This window comes from Pocillopora verrucosa, chromosome 14 (genome assembly GCF_036669915.1).
Source record: "Pocillopora verrucosa isolate sample1 chromosome 14, ASM3666991v2, whole genome shotgun sequence".
NCBI classification, from domain to species: domain Eukaryota; kingdom Metazoa; phylum Cnidaria; class Anthozoa; order Scleractinia; family Pocilloporidae; genus Pocillopora; species Pocillopora verrucosa.
The window spans coordinates 13,719,968-13,740,572 of NC_089325.1; the positions used below are offsets into that span (position 1 = coordinate 13,719,968).

The window sequence follows — 20,605 nt, forward strand, 5'->3', positions numbered from 1 at the left end:
TTCGCCTATTTTGCGAGGCAGCAGTTGTCTTTTTTAAGTTTTCCCTCGAAATTTTGAGCGGGAAATTGGCGCACGGCCGGCGAAAATTGATCCCCTTACGCACGCCCGACGTTTGACTGCTGTGATAGTTAAGCCGTTGTTACTGATGTTCTTATCGTGAATAGTCAGTTTGGAAGATAAGTGGTCGCTTGAATTTCAAAGCTTAGTGACTGAAACATAAAGTAATTCATACATTTAAAACAAAGTAAAACATTGTCGGAGTAACCTTCCGTCCAGAATTTATTGACCGATAGTTGTGTCATTTTCATTAATAGGACTAATCTATCGCAAACACTCTAATCACGTTATAAAATTTCCCATTGATTAAATCAAATTGTTCATTTTTTGATCGTGTTTTGTTTTACGATACTCCATACCGCGACATTTAAAAATACAAAAGTTTAAACAAGTAATACGCTGACGCTGAAGTTTAATTAACGTCAACAGACCTTAGGAATATATATTCTAAATATAAAAAGGAAAAAGAAGTTAAGGATATTTTCAAAGTTTTATACTTTACCAGATGATTATAATGTCTTAAATTCGTTTGATTTAGAGAATTTAAAGATCGCTAAAAAAAACCTATCTCTTGTAAGTAACACTGTGTTTTTTTTTCCGTTTCTTATGTGCCTTAAAGTAAATCATCCTAAGTATCTTGTTACAGAAGATTACATATAGTTACAATATTTTACCCTTGTAAAAATTGGTAGTTAAACTAATCCTAAAGGGTAACTTGTAATGGTGGTTGGGGAACATGCAAGACTCTTAAATGTATACATATATTTTCATAGTTCTCTAAAAGATAATAGAGGATGATGGACACCATCATTTTTACCAAAATAATCAGTTATTTATAATGATAAGACAAATGATTATTGTTTCCAAGACAATTTATCATTTTTCTTTAAGGTTTGAGTTGATTTTTATGTTCTTCATTAAATTATTTTTAGGATTGGAAACGAACAGAGTTCACTGATGTTCGCCTTTCTCTTTTTCCTCCAGATTCTGCTGAGATATCATCACGCATGCTGTCTTGGCATGATTGATTTGGGCGTACACGGTTTGGGACTGTTCTTTGACGAGCTTTGCGCTACTTTCTCGGGAATGGACCATATCTGCGTACACATGACCACGGTATGGAGAGGGCTTCTAGATCATAAAAGTGAATGGTATCGTATGGGAAAGTGACACCGAATAACATTAGCAACATAGTAGCTTATGAGGAAAAAATGGCACGAATATGATAAGCTGACAAGATTAGTGTTGTCTTTTTGCTTTGATTTGTTTTTGGTTTATTTTTGTTCGTTTGTCTGTTAGTTTTGATATACCTGTGCAGTTTTTAGAAGAACCTTTAGATACTTAAAATCAAGTCCATCTGCCTATTTCAGCTGCACGTTTCATTGTCATCGGTTTATATTTTGAATCGAAGAGATGAATTGTTGTTCGGATTTGTGAAATGTATTACCTGTGGCGGTTTCTTCTTCCTTTTTGTCTTGTCAACAGCTGCGTACAAATATTCAATGTTCCCGCCAGCCTGTGGTGTTTTGCTCTCTGCAGCCTTTGCGTTGTTTCCGAGCCCTGAATCAGTTGGATGCGACGAACGATCAACGCAATCGACGAAGGAACCCCGGTTCACAGGTGACCCTCTTGTTCCTTCTTGAGGGCGGTCTGATGGTGTTCTGAGTGTGCTTGCTTTAGAACTGGCTCTGCCCTTTCGTTCTTTATGAACAACAGCGTAAACATGATCCTTGTGTTCTTCTTTATTATCGCACAAAGTGTGTGGCTGCTGTATTCCTTTCTCACCACTCACCAACACTGTGTTTTCCCGTACTCTTTCTTGAGTATCTGAATATCCCTCTCTTACTGACCTTGACTTTCGATTAGTCTCATCAATGTTATCCCGCTCACACTCCTTTTTGCAGTCGCTTACTGTCTCGTAGGTGGCCGGCACAGATTCCGTTTGTGAAAGGGTTAAGTGTACAGTAAGCTCGGCAGAGCTCTGCATTTGTTGAATAAGCACAGGATCGATCGATTGCAGTTCGGAACTCAGGGGCACCTCATAGGTGCAAGTGACCCGATCGTGAGCGTGATCTGAAGGTGATCTGTAAGGCAAAATGATATTCTCTCTCACTTAGCGGGACTGGAATATATTAGGATATATTCATAAAGCTCACATTTTGCACTTTCGTTTTAGGGTAGCGTGGTATTCTGCCCTCGATTTTAATAGAAAAGTAACACTATTTGGGATGTAAGTCACATGTATACTTAAAAGCAAATATGATGCACCAAATAAAAATAGAACTAAAATTTTTCATTGAGGAAAGGTTATGACGGTTCGTCAGAAATGAGGTCTAGATGGTAAAAAAAATTTATTGTCGAGACAATAAGAAAAATTCTTATTATAATTTGATATGTACCGAAAAAAATCCTGGTGGGTACATTTGAACAGTTTTTGCTCTGTGTCATTTTAATATTGATTTTTACAATCCAAAGCACCTTAAACTCAAAGCTAATTTGGAAATGCTCTCTCGTCATTTAAAATTATTTTCGTAGACACTAAGTTTCCCCGGAAAAAAAATTATTTAAAACTCTATGGCTTTCTATGTTGAAAATCTGGAAAAAAAATTTGAGTTCATTAAAAAAAAAAAAAAAATCAGTTAACGGAGTTCTAAAGATTAGCGTATACTACTGTATACTACTTGCCGTATTGTTGTTTTCGTGATAAAACACATCAGCATCGTCGTTGCCAATCCGAAAAAAAAGGGAAGAAAGTACATGTTAATAGAACGCGAAGATAAAATATAAACAACCCTCCGATGTGCAATAAACAGACCCCTCCCCTCCAAAATAATTATAACAAGAAGGGGACAGGATCGCATTTCCAGTTGGGAGTAAGGTGTTTTGTTCCCCCCTTGATACTTTTATTACTCTCTCAGGAAGAGTTTGCCAAATATATTGATTATTTATTCAAATTTTTACCATATTCACTAAAATCGACTAGAAAACCAGAGGTATTCAAAGAGCTCGGTTATTCCCTGCGTGCACACAGGGAATCAAAAACTTGAAAAAATTTGGGAAACTCCTCTACATTTTCGGTCTTCAAAACAGCCAAAAGCACCATAAAATGCTTGTGGAAGAATTCGTCTTAGACACAAAGGATCAAGTTTCAGTAAAAGTAACATTTGAAGAAAACTGAAAAAAGACCATCTAATGTAATAGTGAAGTCTCAGAGAGGAGGGGCTATTAAGCCAAATTTTTTTGGTCCCACAAACCTGAAAAAATGCGAGACAACGGCACATTCTATTTTTCCATTTTTGAAAACTGAAATCTGAAGGGGGGGAGGTATAAGGGTATAAATAATAAACGAGTGTAATAAGGATGCATTCCTTTATAAAAAAAGGAAGCCATTGGATGGAAGAACTAGCCTTGTAAAGAACCTTAAGGCTTCACATCACCTCAGAAGTGTACTATACCAGACAAGGGAATGACTTCCACTTCGTGCTTCAATATTTCGAACATCATATCATTATATTAAAAAATAATAATAATAGATAAAAAATAATTAAAAAAAAAAAAAAAAAAGTTTCGTAAATGATGCAAGAAACTTGCCTTGGTTCTTATGACTTTGGCGTCGCCGATAAAACAATATTCCGAACACGACTGCAATGGCCATGATAAAAATGACCAGAAGCACTATGACGATCAACACCAAGTTTAACTCGCCAGTTGAAACGTTTTGCGATGACGATTCACTAAAGGTATTCTCAAACGTAGTCCCTGAACAAGAAAAAAAATATTGATCCTATTGGTTTTCTGAAAAACGAAAGCTGATTCAACTGAAAACGAAAAAAGGATAGATAAAGTAAAGTTAATAACCTAGCGAAATAGAATGTTGCTTTTCACAAACTGTGATCGATCATTGGAATATTAAAGGTTCAAATTTTTTATAAACTCACAAGTTACATTTCTACTCTTCTCTGCTCGAAACATTTTTATGAAGATCTTCACCTTTGTTACTTTCGTCATTTTCTAAAATCGATCTCCTCCGTTTCCCTGGTCAACTCGTGGAATAATTTATTAGACTGAGCATAGGGGTACATTTCATACTGTCATACTAAAATTTATTGCTGGTTTATAACAAAGGTTTGGGAAATACGGAGGTGTCGTTCGTGATAACATTATTTTGGTGTTATATAAAGTGAGCAATGTAAGATTTTACTCCCCATAAGTGCATGCTGTAAATTGGTACATTCGAAATGAGGAAATGAAACTCTACGGCAATCAAATATAAAATTATGAATAAAAACAACTAGAAGTGTAAAGACGTTTATAATACAGACAGACGACGTTGATATAGTTATATTGCACGTTGTGTTGGGACATTAAATGTGGGTCGGTTTTGCAGTGTAAAAATTGTTGCATTTGTCGGTTGGGTGTAGAGTTTTTCTTGATTCTCTAAAACGAGTAGTTTCCGGTGTTTGTGGTCATCGAGTTGACTCTGACGCAAAGAAATAGAGAAAATATAGAAATAGAAATCGTCACATTCAAAACTACCCACGAACCTATCAAATACCTCAATTTATATGCTCACAAAACATCAAAAAAATCGAACCCTAATTGTTTCATTTCATCTTTCCTAGCTTAAGACTTTGGAAATCTAATTTAATCTAATCTAATTAAAATTTCCATGGACTAGGAAATGCATAAAAGTAGAAGCCTACACACGTTTGTAATATAGACGTAGACGACATTGATATAGTGACATTGTACCTTTTGTTGAGAGATTGAATGTGGGTCGGTTTTGCAATGTTGAAGGTCTTGCATTTGTTGGTTGGGTGTAGACTTTTTCCACCTTTGTTGTTGATTCTTTAAAACGAGTAGTCTCCAGCGTTTGTGGCCTTCGAGTCGACCCTGACACAGAGCATTAGGGAAAATTAAATGCAGAAATCATTACATTCAGAACTACCCACGAACGTATTAAATACCTCAGTTTATTTCATTTCTATGCTCAAAAAATACCAATAAATCGAAACCTAATTGTCTCATCTTATCTTTTTTACCTAAAATTTACGAATTGACTATCCCAATGTTGTCTTTTTTTTCAAGGTGGTATACACGAAAATGATCTTAGGCTCTGTTAATTGCTGGAATAGATTTTCAGGTGATAAATTAAACTATTTTAATGTTTACATTATTCAGTAGTATTTAACCCACTTCTACGCCAGACGTGAAAGTTACATAGTCCTAAAAAGTGAATTCTTTTATTCTCTAGTGTCGCTGCATATTTCCGCCACTAGACTTCCAGTGTAATCGATTACGTCAAAGCGGCTATACGCGCGTCGCTGTTTGATTGATTATTCGCCCCTAGTATCTCTGCTAAAGAAAGAAACGAAACCATTTTCAAGGTTCAAATAACGAATCCGTTTCATCATTCCAAAGATTGTTAACTGATGCTTATAAGTACTTAGCCAAGGGGAACAATGCACGAAAAGGCTAGAAGAGTGTTCTTACACGAAGAAAGTCATTCGTTGTATTTTTTGGTTTTGGTGTCTTTGGATTACCTGACACTTATGTAACCCGTGTTTTAGAGAAACAAAAGGTAACTCTGCCTTCTTTGTTACGCAACACCGCCAGGAGATTCTCAAAAGAAACTAAGATGTGGTTTTTCAGTTAAAGACAAAAAAAAAAATCCCTCATTACCCCTCAGTCAGGACGATATATCTACTTTAAATTCTCTTTTTTATCAACAAATTTGAAAAAGTTAAGCAAAAAGATTGCTTTTGACAACAAGTCCCTTGAGCTTTATCTTGAGGTTTGACTGGATAGTAGTCCTTGTGGTTTCGGGATTTTAATCTAATAGGAGAATGGTAGCTGGCCCTACCATGTATTTTTTTCTTCTTCTTCTTCTTCTTCTTCTTCTTCTTCTTATTATTAGTATTATTATTATTATTATTATTATTATTATTATTATTTTTATTTATTTATTCTTTTTTCATGATCATCCTAAAGCATTTGTTTGAGTTTCTTAAGGTTGAGTCGCTGACAACAGGGTAGTTCGAAAACCATTCATTCTCCTTTTGTTTGGGTCACGTGACTCTACGCATGAAGTCATCGAGCATTAGTCTAATGAAATAGTATAGTGAGGTCCAAATGAGGCTCTTGGCAGAGCAAACGAATTTGGCAAATGTGTTGTTAAACTTGTGGCCATCAAATTCAAAAGGTGAAATCATACATTTGTGAGTATCATTTTTCTGTTACTACTGCGATAAGTTGAGCCGTTATGACGGCGCATTTAATGATTCTGCTTGGGCTGCAATGGGGATGAAATCAGGCGAGCGGAATCTTCCCAACTCGAATGAGGTATAGCATGTTCAAATTATGATTATCAAAGTTAGAACGTATTCAGAATAGCTTAATCGTATCACAGCGTTTGGTATTTACAATCGTCATACTGTCAGCTTTGTGGATTGTTGAACCAACCTTCTCTAACGGTACATTCAGTACACCTCTCACATATGTATCCTGCTTGTTTCAATTCTGAGCCACATCTTACATCATTATACCGACCAGAGCCTCTGTACGTCTTGTACATTTGTGCGCAGTCCTCCTTGTCACTGTTGCTAGGCTCACTTAGCGCCCAAGGCCACGCTCCCTTGCTTGACGCATTTACTGTGCTATTATCACTTATCCATCTCCACTCTCCGGACGATATATCCTTCTTCAGCCCAATGAAGTATTCCCCTGTTTTATATGTCTGGATAGTTCGATTCAAATAGCTCCATTCCCCAAAACTTTCAATGGAAACAAGGTCATATCCAGCCTTCTTGCACAGGTCTCTGCTATCTGACCAGGAGTAAGGATTCTTCGAATTGTTCCGGTGGAATGTGTAACTAGAGCCATTGTACACATATGTGCAATTACTGCTGTCGTCTGCATGTAGATAAAAATGACAAAAAAATTCCTTTACCTTCCCAAGTTTATTCTAAACAAAGTGCTAAGCAAAAGGAAGCCACCTATATTTCGTCTAGCTTTTTTAACCTTCGGTTGAAATTTCCGCCCTCACATATTCATTTTCCCCATCTTAGCATCCATTTGTGACAATTTATATGTTACTTCGCGTTCGAAAGAAATGCGAAAACAAATGATAAGCCATAAGCAGGAAAAGGAAAAGTTTGAGTGTATAAATGACATACACCCATGTATCCGAATCGTTTCAATTTCCTTGTATATATACAAAATGTCAACAAATTCTGGACAAATTTCCACGTTACCCGAAAAAAATAGAATATCCTAGTCTGTTTAATGGAAAGGGGATCAGATAGAAACGATTAAGAATTGAAACACGTAACGTCAAGCTTCAACCATAAAGATTGTCCTAACCTATGTAGCCCTTGATCGTGTGCGTGTTTCGAATTAGAACAGAGATGATTGGAAATAAGCAAGGTTTTTTTCATTCTAGCAGACAAATCTTTTTCGTGGCATGCTCAAATATCACTGACAAATTTTTTAGCGAATCGCTTCAGTAATACTCGTATGGCAGATATCTTCGTCTAAGTTGCACTCAGGCGTGGTCTTCATCTCAAAAAGGAAAGAAACATGTGCGTGTATTATGCGGTTAACCAAACATAGCGGAGCGCAATATTTCTTTGACTGAGTAAATTTGTTACGGTCCACGCTTGTCACCCGTTAAATCTCACTCGCATGGTGTAGTTCATTCGGCCTTTCTCAATTCAGGTCCAAACTGGCACGTACGTCGGAGCAATTTGCGATTACATTCGTATCATACAAATACTTAAATAAAGTGTGTAGAGCGCATTTTGATCCATTTCGAAAGAACTGATAGCTTCATTCCAGTGAAGGTATTGATATTTCAAAAATGATATTGCCTGTTTTTCTCTCATGAAATCTCGTACTTAAATCACCCGAACAGTCTCCACCGTAACGAGAAATGTTAAGAGAAGTCCCCGGCAGAAAATTAAGACATGATTCAAACTGTACTTAAAGAAAATTACTTTGCTGCTGGTACTCTTAAGGTAGTTCAGGAAAAAAACAAATAAAAGAAATCAAATTGTCTTTTTGTAGAATGAATCATCAGCTGATGTTAGATTTTCTCCCAATGCTTTTTATTTTGAGGAAAACTGATCCAAAAATTATTATGATAATTATTGTCATATGAACAGATATCTGTCCTTAACAGACAAGGAACACAAGCCTTTCAGATTAAATTACCACGTGACGATTTCTAACGCCTTTCAAAACGAATCGCCATGAAACTGAATGGGCTGCCAAAATTAATAGTCGCTGCCAGGGCGTCCAAGTATAAAATGGTCGCGGAATGGTCCCGCCCCCAAACGCTCCATATATAGAATCTTTCTTCTAATTGCATTTGTGGTAAAGAAAGAATTTGTTTTTGGCCCTTCGAGCCATTGCATGTTCAAAAATGTCCATTAAAACGCTCAAAACATGGCTTCTAATTTGTTTTATTCTTCTAGATTCAAACTCCACTCAATAGGCAAGTTTACTGTTTTTTGCATGTTTTAGAGCTTGATTTATAGCAATAGATCTTCTAAGCACCGGATCATCGCATCGAACTGGAATCGCGTGTTTTGCTAAATCTGTGTAGTTAAAAGATTTACGCCCCGGTTTTTCTTGGTTTTCACCAAGGAAATCGCTTCAAAATAGATTAGATGTCTAAAGCTCTCATTGCGATGGCATTTAACCAATTACTCTGAGAGTTTGCACACATATTTTTACATCCTTGGTTAGTGTCCGACGCAAGTATCAGTCAATTTGATAGGCGGCTTGTCAATCAACAGAAGCAAATGACCGACTGTGTTTTAAGACTTGATTTGATTCATCCAAATATTTAACAACTTTGAGGTCAAATATCTCCCCTTGCTGGAAAGCTACAATACTTATCTTGATTCCCCTTTATAATCCATGATTTCATCTCTGTAAACCATCAAAAAAGTCTTTGGGCACTATCGTCTTTTTGTCTTGGATGCCTTTTAAAATCTACGACTGTGACAAGTTTCTCTTAACTACACCTGTCACCCAATTCTGGCTCTAAGCGATCACTCGACCAAATAAACCTACATTTTTTAGCTCTTTATACGAGATGATTGATCGGGAAAGCTAAAAAATGTGAAAAACTTTCGAAATTTTTTGTAAGAATGGAAAATTTCACTTCTAGAGAGATGGCTGTGGTCGAAAAATCGATGGGATAATCGTACTGTTTCTTTCTTTTGTCGTTTATTGCTTTGAAGATTTGCTAAAATCAGGAAATAGGGCTCTTGTACAGAACAAAACATTCATTAGTCTATAATTTGATTGTTTGTTATTGTATTGTCACGTACAAGTTCTCGTATGTAACAACTTCGGCTTTTCCAGACCGCGGATGACGGGAAACTCTGCCCCCTTATTTGGAAGCAAATATCAATAGCCCCATAAAATTCATTGACTGCGCCATGTTTCCAGAAAATAAGACTGGAAAATGTTTTTTCCACTTTCCACCATCAAGAAATTCCACGTAGAAATAGTATTTGTAGCGTGACTGCGTGACCTTTCATGATAAGTAAAAATTTGTTTATCTTTTCTTTTTTTTTTCACAACTTAAAAGAAAGTTCTTAATCCTTTTGTTACTTTATTTGCCTGTTTTTTAACTGCAAATATCATCTGCATTTGCTTTATTTTCGCTGATTGTTGTGGCCTTAACTTTCTTGCGTGCACGTGCGAGCCATTTCATATACAGCACTCTTTCGAGTTTCTTTGCGTGGTGTCGGGCCTAGGTGAGTAGGTCTGGTTAAAAAGATATATGCACGCTGCAAGATGGGTTCTTATCCGATGACCTTTCACGAGAAGTAAACATTGTATATCTTTGAAAGATATACAATGTTTACTTCTCGTGAAAGGTCATGCAGTCACGCCATAAATATTATTTCAGCGTGGAATTTCTTGATGGTGGGAAGTGGAAAAATATTGTCCAGTCTTATTTTCTGGAAACATGGCGCAGTTAATGAATTGTATAGGGCTATTAATATTTCCTTTCAAATGAGGAGGGCAGAGTTTCCCGTCATCCGCGGTCTGGAAAAGCCGAAGTCGTTACACACGGGAACTTGTACATCAACAAGCACGCGACATGTGACTTTAAAATCTCCTCTTCTGTTACGGTTTCCCTATTATGAACTGTGCGATACTGATAATAATAACGATAAAAAACGATCAAATTATAGACTAATGAATGTTTTGTTCTGTAAAAGAGCCCTATTTCCTGATTTTAGCAAATCTTGAAAGTAATAAACGACAGAAGAAAGAAACGCTACGATTTTCCCATCGATTTTTCGCCTACATGCATCTCTCTAAACGTGCGTGGAATTTTCCATACTTACAAACGATCTCGGAAATATATATATTTTCAGTGTACACGTTTTATTACGTTCAGTTTGAATTTTACCAAGCTGAATGCAAAGTATAATTATATACTTAGGTATGACTGTGCTTACCATCGGTGACTGGGTCCTCAGTAGCATTAGCAACACCAAATGCAAACAATAAAAAAGTGCAAAGAGCGGTCCTCATAATATCCCGTAGATTCCAGTTTAACGCAGATACGATCGAAATGTTCAGTGAGGTTGAAATCGAAATTTTATATGGTGTTTAAGGAGCAGAGCTGACGGAAGTTTTTTGTTTCTTTGTTTGTTTTGTTTTGTTTTGTTTGTTTTTTTCGATGTGGCATTACTTCCTAAATCTATTTTGAAGTACTATGCGCTTAATTTTTGCTAAAAAAAAATGCAGCGACACAAACAACAGCCGATTTTTCGTTTGTTTTCTGTCAACAGAAAACAAACGAAAAACCGACTTTAACCCTATAACTCCCAAGATCTCATTGGTAATTCTCCTTACCGTCTGCCATACAGGGAAACCGAAATTTGGCCTCCATAGTGTCCAGCATTTTTCGCTTTCAACATTACACAAAAAAAAAAATCCATCGGAGAGGGAAGAGACAGTTTAAATAAAGAAATGACTGAAATTGTATGCCTCAATGTACTGGTTTGGTGAAGCTGAAATTTTTTGGTTATTCCTGCGTAGCATTTTGCACAAGCTCTTATCGGCAAACCATCTAAAAGAAACAATTACGATTTTTCTGTTTGTTTTTTGTTTGTTTTTGTTTGATGTTGTTGTTGTTGTTTTTATTGTTTTCCATTTAAACCAAAGTTATCCGCCTGAATACGTTGAGGCTGAAATAACGAAGAATGAAACTTTATGAAGTGTAAATAAAACAGCACAGGTATTGCTCACCCGTTTTATTAGTTTCCTCAGCTATTTATTAAATTTGCTATGATTAACTTCAGCAGTTAAAAAACGCACAAATTTGTCCACATTCAGTTTTTAATTTATATCTCAACAAATATTTACAGGAATAACACCTACAATATGTCATTTTAAAGTGTATAGAATGAGCTTCTCAGGAAAAAAATTCATCATTGAAACCCAGGACTTTCCTAAAAAGTAAAATTTAAAACACAAAATAAGTAAGACATAGTGTAAAACTTGAGGTAAAAGTCACTTTTCCTCATAGGTATAGGTTAATCAAGATTAATTGATAGCAGAAGTTAATTATTAACATGTCAGCAATATTTCCTGAAAATGTGAAAGAAAAAGAATAAATAATGATTTTTTTATGAATTTTTATGTGTACCCGTGTCATTCCAAAAAAATTAACAATAATTTGTCCACATTCAGTTTTTAATTCATATCTCAACAAACATTTACAGGAATAACGCCTACAATATTTCATTTTAAAGTGTATAGAATGAGCTTCTCAGGAAAAAAAAAATTCATCATTGAAATCCAGGACTTTCCTAAAAAGTAAAATTTAAAAAACAAAGTAAGTAAGACATAGTGTAAAACTTGAGGTCAAAGTCACTTTTCCTCACAGGTATAGGTTACTTAAGATTAATTGATAGCAGAAGTTAATTATAGAGCCTCATCTGAATCACGCGTGTGTAAGCGTGGTTATAATCAAACTTCAATTAAAAGAAATCCATAACAACGTTCATCTGTAAGGAAAACTGGGTAACTCATCGTTATGACGCGTTTACATATCATGATCTTAACTATGGAAATTGCAAAGTAGCATTTTGTCATGTCAAAAAAAAAAAAATGATGTTCACTTAATCGGTAAATGAGCTCTTACTCTTGAAAAAAAGCGACATCATGCGAACGCTATCTAACATTTTCTGATAGGACAATCCAAAATCTCCCGTTGCTTTTCAGTCGGTGGTTAAAGTACTACGTTCCATTATTCGGCGGTTTTCCTTTATAGATGATAACGTCAACAGCGCGATTGAAAGCCGGCGAACAAATTTGTTCAGTCAACTCGAATTCTTTTCCCGCCTTAAGAAGGTTTTCCGCAGGGGATACATTTCATCAAACTGCGGCTACCTAATTTTCAGAGAAAATTTTCTATCGGCAATGATATTGTAGCCGCATATAACAACAGAACAAGCAGGATGAAGCCGGTGTCTCGTTTGTTTTGTTTTACGAACTGAAGCGCGTGGTTCATTAAAATGGCATTTGGAAGTCTTGCCATATTGGAAACAAAAATCTTCCGTCAGCTCTGTTCCTTAAACACATTGTAAAATTTCGATTTCAATAGCAGTGAAGTATCTTAAATTATAGGAATAAGAGATAATTTCTCTTAATCATTGATAAATATTGTCTATTTCAGTTCAATATCACTCCGCACGATGATTGCTCACATCGCTTGAACGCATTGTTCTATGAAGTAGCCCAAAAAAAAAAACCAAAAAATTAAATGGCAAGGAAACAAGGTCTGTTAGTAACCAAAGCTTTGAGAAAGTAGAAATTAAGATACGGGTCAAGTTATGCAGCGATAAAACTTTCAGGGTAGAGTTGGACATCTTCATAAAACTTGATGGCATAGGAGATGTATATGGCCATACATCCAAGATAATTCAATATACAGCATCTACCGGGCATGATCGACTTGAACTGAAACTGTGGTCAAGGACTTTCATTTTGCGCTGCCCCTTGCTAACAAAACACTGTATGTCAATACGCTGTAGTATCTGCACTAAATGGCTCTTAATTAGTAGAAACGACATGCTTTTGTTAATTAAATATAGGTCAGCTGGTGTGGGCGAGTTCTTGGTGTGACGTGATATAGCATGTAAGGGTAATCACATGAGTGTGACCATTCTAACCATTGTAACCATTCTGCAAAATTAAACCAGATTTAGATGTGGTAACGATAAGTATGTTTATATTCTTTTCTTTATCAATACCCTCATTAAATATAGTTTCATAAATTTCTGGCGAAAGAAAAGATGTCAGGAAGTCTGAAACTGATGAAGAAGGCTGATGCTTTTCCAATTAGAAAATTTTTGTATCCTGGCACATTTTTTAAAATAGATGGGACGATTAAATGCAAATACAAGTCCTGAAAGTATGAGTTATTAACTGTTTGATATTGCTTGAGACAAGAATATTCGAACGAGTCAAGGGAAATTTAAACCTATGTGCATATGGACATGTATTTGAAAGTGATTGCGGTCACCTCGTCTGTAAATTGGGTTTCCGCCTGACTATCGCTTAAGCGATGATAACGCTTGACAAAAAAAAACAAAACAAAAAAAAAGAAAAGTATAAATAAATAAATAAATCGATGCGTAATATGATTTTGATGAATTAAAGCTTTCAATCGAGTAAGATATTTACATACAAGCTAGATTCAGGAATTTGGGGCGTTTTTCAGTTGACATAAGTTCAGACTTCATGATTTTCAATCAATCTTAATAAAGTCACGCAATCCATGTATTTATTCAATTGCATACAAATCTATTTTTTATATATTTCTCTTACCCCATTTTCTGGAAATATTTGGGTCAGAGACTCTTTTCCCGAAAGATTGTACAATTTATGTCGTGTTCGAAATTCTTGTTAAGATTCAACACTGAGTTAACCAGATTTAGATCTTCAGCCAGCCATCATAATAAACGAAGAGTGATTTGTCAATCTAACAAAAGTCATTTTGTGTCTCACAGGAAAGCGTTTTACGAGGCATACAGTAGAGCGAGGCAAGTGATCGGATGATTCCTATCGGACTCTGAAAAATTTGGTCGAATGAATGCGATCTCGACTTACCCACGCCTCAAATCTCGAGAAGTATCTTTTCTCACTAATTATTTAGCCCGCGTGATACGATGATTCATTTCCTTATGTTGAGGTCCTGATCATATCTGTCTACTTCTCCCCGGGATTTCTGATTTGTTGTGTAACGTTGTTAACTGATTTAGGATGTGCTTTGAAAAGGCTCCACCTAAGTCTGACGTACTAAATTTTCTATTTTTGTTTTCTCCGATCTATTGTCCTGGTTGTTCATAATCCTTGCAAGTTGCTGGCGATAACTTGAGAAAAATGAGTTTTTTTGTTTTTTTTTTGAGAAAACGGTAAAATTAGCCATGGACTAGAAACAGGGATGTAGGTGGCGAGGTCAAGCATTGGAAGAGGGTAAAAACGATGAAGAGTGTTTTTTTATTTGTTACGAGAAAGAAAGAAATATGAGTCCGTATTGAGAAATCGGCTGAGCAACAAAGAACTTGCTAAATGGGCTGGACCATGGAGTTTTCACGAGGCTCGCATTCACATTTTTTGCAACATGTTCGTGATAGATGAATAGCATTTTGTTCTATTATTCCAAAATCGAGTTTGAAATTTCCCATGACCCAGAATCTCTGATCATTGGCTCGGGCTTATCCATCGATAAACCATTGATGATCGATTATAGTTGCTATTTTGCCATCCAATGGTTAATTTCCTTCCTTTTCATGATGATAAAATGAAAATATTTTTACTGTGAAGGATATTATATCAACTAACTACTATTTTTAGGCGGTTAGAAGATTTCCATGAACGTTCAATATTCTTTCGCCTATTTTGCAGGACAGCAGTTGTCTTTTTAAGTTGTCCTTTGAAATTTTGAGCTGGAATTTGGCGCTCAGCCGGCGAAAATTGATCTCTTACACGTACCAGACGTTTAATTGCCGTGTTACTCAAGCCGGTTACCCGATGTCCTTTACACGAATAGTCAGTTTGGAAGATAAATGATCTCTGATCTCGAGCTCTTTTACATATAAAACACATAAAACATTGCCGGAGTACCTTTCCGTCCAGAATTTACTAGCAGATAGTTGTGTTGTTTTATGGTACACCATGCTATGATCTTTGAAAATACCAACGTTAAAACGAATATTACAATTTGACATATTTAACGCTGCAGTTTAATTAAAAGTCATCAGTCCTTGAGAATTTATAACTTATTTATAAAAGCGAAAAGAAATTAACGATATTTCAAAGTTTTATACTTTACCAAGCAATTATAGTCTCTTGAATTCATTCGATAGTTTGACTGTACAAAGAGAAAGCTTCCCTGGTACTTAACTTAAAACCAAGTTCACAATACTTTGAACTTTTGAAAGGTTGTCCTTCAGTACGCCCTGGCGCAGTAGCTGGTCTCCAACTAATCGCTATACAAACTTATCCCTTGTGAGTAACACTGGTTTTTTTTCGGTATTCCATGTACCTTAAAGTGAATTATCCTAAATATTCTAGTACACAATATTTCATATTTTTACAAATATCACAATACCATCCATTTAAATTATTTTGACTTAAAAGGCCGTTATTTGTAATGACAGAACAAATGATTACCGATAACTGTTTCCCCGAAAATTTATTATTTTTATTTAAGGTTTAAGTCAATTTTTTTATGTTCTTCATCAAGTTATTTTAGGATTGAAAACGAACAGAGTTCACTGATGTTTGCCTTTCTTTTTTTCCTCCAGATTCTACCGTGATATCATCACGCTTGCTGTCTCGGCGTCATCAAGTTGGGCGTACACTGTTTTGGGACTGCTCTTTGACAAGCTTTGCACTGCTTTCTCGGGAATGGACCAGACTTGTGTACACATGATCACTGTATGGAGGGGGCATCTAGATCAAACATAGAAAGTCGATGATATCTTATAAGCAATTCGTGATACCAGTGACGCTAAATAACTTTAGCAACATAGCAGCTAATGAGGAAAAAGCGAAATGAATACAATATACAGGATCAGTCTTGCCTTTTTGCTATGATTTGTTTTAGGTCTTATTTTTGTTCGTTTGTCTGTTAGTTTTGATATACTTTTTCAGTTTTTAAAGAAACCTTGACATACTTAAAAGCAAGTCAAGCTGCCGTATTTCAACTGCTCGCTTGACGTCTTCGCTTTATATTTTGTTTCAAGATCAGTTCCTATTTCAATTCACGATTCATACACAAGAGTCGGTGTGCAGCTCGAACTAGGAGCCCGGGTATTTAATGCCGTCCGACAAAGTCAAACCTTAAATACGCTATACAACAAAAGACTCAATTAACACCATAGCGGCCCACGTGCTAACACACCAATAGGAAAATATTTATATTCTTTGTCACTGCCACTTACAGTTTAGTTTTGCCGAATGCAAATCCATTTTTTGGTAGATTAAACAGCACTGAATGCAAAACAGAAAAACAACAACAACAAAAAAGTTTTCTTAGGATTTGTGAAATGTAATTATTACCTGTGGCTTTTTCCTCTTCTTTTTTGTCTTGTCAACAGCTGCATACAAATAGTCGATGCTCCCGCCAGGCTGAAGTCTCTCGCTCTCTGCAGTGTTTATGTTGTTTTGGAGCCCTGAATCAGTTGGATGCGACGAACGACCGATACAATCGACACAGGACCCCCGGTTCAAAGGTAACCCACTTGTTCCTTCCTGAGGGCGGTCTGATGATTTTTTGAGAGTGCTTGCTTCAGAACTGGCTCTACCTTTTCTTTCTTTATGAACAACAGCATAAACATGATCCTTGTTCTCTCCTTTTTTATCGCACAAAGCGGGTGGCTGCTCTAATCCTTTCTCACCACTCACCAACACTGTGTTGACTGACCTTGACTTTCGATTAGTCTCATCTACGTCATCATACTCGCACTCTTTTTCGCAGTCGCTCAATGTCTCACAGATGGCCGGCCTAAATTCCGTTTGCGAAAGGGTTAAGTGTACAGTAAGCTCGGCAGAGCTCTGCATTTGTTGAACAAGCACAGGATCGAACGATTGCAGTTCGGAACTAATGGGCATCTCGTAGGTGCAATTGACCCGATCGTGAAGGTGATCTGAAGGTGATCTGTAAGTAAAAATGATATTTTCTATCACTTAGCGGGATAAGGATATATTAGGATATATTTATAAAGCTCAAATTTTTGTAGTTTTGCTTTAGTGTAGCGTCGTATTCTGCCCTCGAACGTAGATTTCAGGAAAGAAGTAACATACTGTTAAGGATCTAAATCATATGCACACTTTAAAGGAAATTGCACAGTTTTTGTCTGTGTTATTTTAACGATAATCTTAAAATCCAGGGCAACTTTGACTCAAAGCCCAAATAGAAAGTGTTCTGACATCACTTAAAAGCTTATCATGGACACTTAATTTTCCGGATGATTTATTTACGATTCCCTTGGCTTTCCACGTTTAAAATCTGGAGGAATAGGATTAATAAGTTTATTAAAACACAACAAAACAAAACAAAACAAAACAAAAAAAAAACAAAAAACAGTTAACAGAGTACTTAAGATTAACGTGCACTACTATATACTACTTGCCGTGATGTTATTTCCATGATAAAACACATCAATATCGTCGTTGCCGTTGGAAAAAAAAAGGAAGAACGTACACGTTAATAACAAGGGAAGATATCATGTAAACAACCCTCAGATCTACAATCTACGCACCCTCCCCTCCCAAAGTGTAACAGGTAGGGGACAGGATCTTATATCCAAGTGGGTGTAAGGTATTTTGTTCCCCCTCGGATACTCTTACCACTTTCTCTGGAAGATTTTGCCTAATATGTTAACTGTTTGTTCAAATTTTTACCATATTCACTGAAATTGATCAGAAAACTAGAGGTATTAAAAGACCTCGGTGAGTTACCTATAACGCATGCACACAGGGAATCAAAATCTTAAAAAACTATGGTAACTACTCCACATTTTCTATCTTCCGAAAAGCCGAAACACAATAAAATGCTTGTTGAAGAATTCGCCTTAAACACAAAGGATCAAGGTAAAGTCAAAACAACACTTAAAGAAAGGCGAACGAGCCGGCGAAATGCGAGACAAAGGCACATTCTATTATGCCATTTTTGAAAACTGAAATCTCTGTAGGAGGGGGAGGGTATAGATAAGGAACGAGTGTAATGAGGATGCATTCCGTCATGAAAATTATGCCATTTGATGGAAGAACTAGCCTAGCTAAAGGCTTCACATCAACTAGGAAGTGCACTATACCAGACAAGGGAATAAAATTCCACTTTGTGCTTCGATATTCGGCTCATCATATTAAAAAAATGAATAAATAAAAAATTTAAAAAAAGAAAAAAAATATATATATATATTGCAAATAGGCAAATAATTCAAGAAACTTGCCTCGGTTCTTACGACTTTGGTATCGCCGAAAAAACAATATTCCGAGTACGACTGCAATTGCCAAGAGAAAAATGACCAGAAGCGCTATGATGATCCACACCAAGTTTAACTTGCCAGTTGAAACATTTCGCGGAGAAGATTCACTGACGGTATTCTCAAACGTAGTCCCTGAACGAGAAAAAAAAAAGGAAAAATATCTATCTAGCTTTTTTTGAGAGGGGAAGGCTGATTGAACCCAAAAAGGTTCAAATGGACACTAAAACGAAAAAAGAAAAAAAGGTAGATAAAGGAACGTTAATAACCAAGTGAAGTAGAATGTTGCTTTTCACGAACTGTGATCGATTATTGAAATATCAAAGGTTCAAATTTTCTATAAACTACTGAGTTATTAATTGTAAAAATCGTTACATTCAGAACTACCCGCGAACCTATTAAATACCTCAATTTATTTCACTTCTATATGCTCACAAAATACCAATAGATCGAAACCTAATTGTTTGATCTTATATTTCTTTACCTAACACTCTACGAAGTGACTCTCCTTATGATGTCGTTTATATCAAGGTGGTATATAAAGCCTTACGCCTTTTTCGGGAGTTAATTAAATCGCATTGGATGCTGTCTGTATTAAATTGATAGCGAACAAGTCTCCAGTAATTACATGTGGCTGGAAAATAATAAACAGCAGTAAGGTAGATGTATGCACATTTATTGCTATCGTGTAATCCGATGGTCAGATTCGAGATGATCGCAAAAATGATCTTAGAGTTCTTCACTAGCTGGAACGGAGTTTCAAGTGATAAGTTAAACCTTTTACGATTACATTATTCAGTAGTCTTTTGATCCACTTAAACGCCAGACGTAAATGTTACATAGTCCTAAAAAGGGAATTCTTTTGATTCTCTAGTGTCGCTGCACATTTCACCTCAGCATATTTCAAGTAAGGTTTATTGCGACAAAGCGGCTATACGTGTGTCGCAAGTTGCACTCAGAAGTAGTTTTCGTCTCAAACAAAGAAAGAAACATGTACTTGTACTATGCTGAAAGTCGCCAGCAGAAAACTCAGACGCGATTTAACCTGTGCATAGTAAAATACTCAACTGACTTTGTTCTAATATCTCCATCAAAGTTGCCTTTAACAAGCTGCTGATTTAGATTTTCTGAAGTACTTTGAGATCTCTATATGATATATCATGATTAGGGTTACAGCTACTGCCAAACATAAAGAGGGAGGGCTTGAGTATTTGCCAAAAAGCTCCAAGGATTTCCCCCTCTCTCATCCTCCTCTAATAATATAAATTATATATATCTAATGTTTCCACTCTCTTAAGGTGGGCAGAGAGGGGAGTTTGGAAGGCGACATCAGACGAGTGCTACGCATCTAATATGGCTAGATTCATGTTAAATGTCAAATTTCCGTCGAAGTAAACCTTACCTACTGGAAGCAGCTTATTCTGAGTATGCGTCGATTGAGTTCTGAGTAAGGTGGACGTTGTCTTTGTCGTCAACGGCTGGGTGGTTGATCGAGATCTCGTTGTTCTCTCACTGAAAATATCATCATTTTCTGAACTGTTAGATATGGTGGAACAATCTAGCAAGAAAATATGAATACGAGTTACTCGCCTCAAAATAAAAGTTCACTTACACCTTTTTTTTTTCTTACTGCGATTTTTAATTGGGTCAACATAGATTCGGCATGATCATGAACTTACTGACTTGATTTTCACAGATGTATCCTGGATCGTCAGCATAACTAGATGCTTGGCACTTAATGTTGTTATACTTTCCGTTTTTCCACATCTCTACGCAGTGTTCTGTTTTAAAATTGTTTGGTTCTCCATTATTCCAACGCCATGTTCCAGCTGACGTCCCGTTGACCCAGGCAATTCTTTCATTCAACCAGCTCCACGTATGAGATCCATCAAATGTTTTCAAGCCAATGAACCAACGTGGCTTTGTTTGATTTTTGGTTAAGTTATGAACAAAGTGCCATTCTTTTTCAGTTTCCATAGAGACAAGTAAACCATTCCCTTGATCCCTACATTTTC

The 20,605-nt window shown here is 36.2% G+C and overlaps 2 protein-coding genes across 2 annotated transcripts; both read right to left on the reverse strand.

Annotated features, from left to right (window-relative positions):
• Window positions 1-960: 960 nt before the first annotated feature.
• LOC131787491 (uncharacterized) lies at window positions 961-10,638 on the reverse strand. The gene is made up of 6 exons (XM_066161499.1): window positions 10,542-10,638; window positions 6,520-6,969; window positions 4,810-4,950; window positions 3,649-3,816; window positions 1,505-2,130; window positions 961-1,188 (listed from the first exon to the last, which is right to left on the reverse strand). The coding sequence occupies exons 1-6, from the start codon at window positions 10,615-10,617 to the stop codon at window positions 1,009-1,011; spliced, it is 1,641 nt and encodes a 546-aa protein (XP_066017596.1). The 5' UTR covers window positions 10,618-10,638; the 3' UTR covers window positions 961-1,008.
• A 5,192-nt stretch (window positions 10,639-15,830) lies between these two features.
• On the reverse strand, window positions 15,831-20,605 carry LOC131786250 (uncharacterized). Its single transcript, XM_066161500.1, has 5 exons — window positions 20,270-20,605; window positions 19,993-20,148; window positions 18,558-18,725; window positions 16,663-17,249; window positions 15,831-16,053 (listed from the first exon to the last, which is right to left on the reverse strand). Exons 1-5 carry the CDS (start codon window positions 20,565-20,567, stop codon window positions 15,946-15,948), a joined length of 1,317 nt encoding a protein of 438 aa, XP_066017597.1. The 5' UTR covers window positions 20,568-20,605; the 3' UTR covers window positions 15,831-15,945.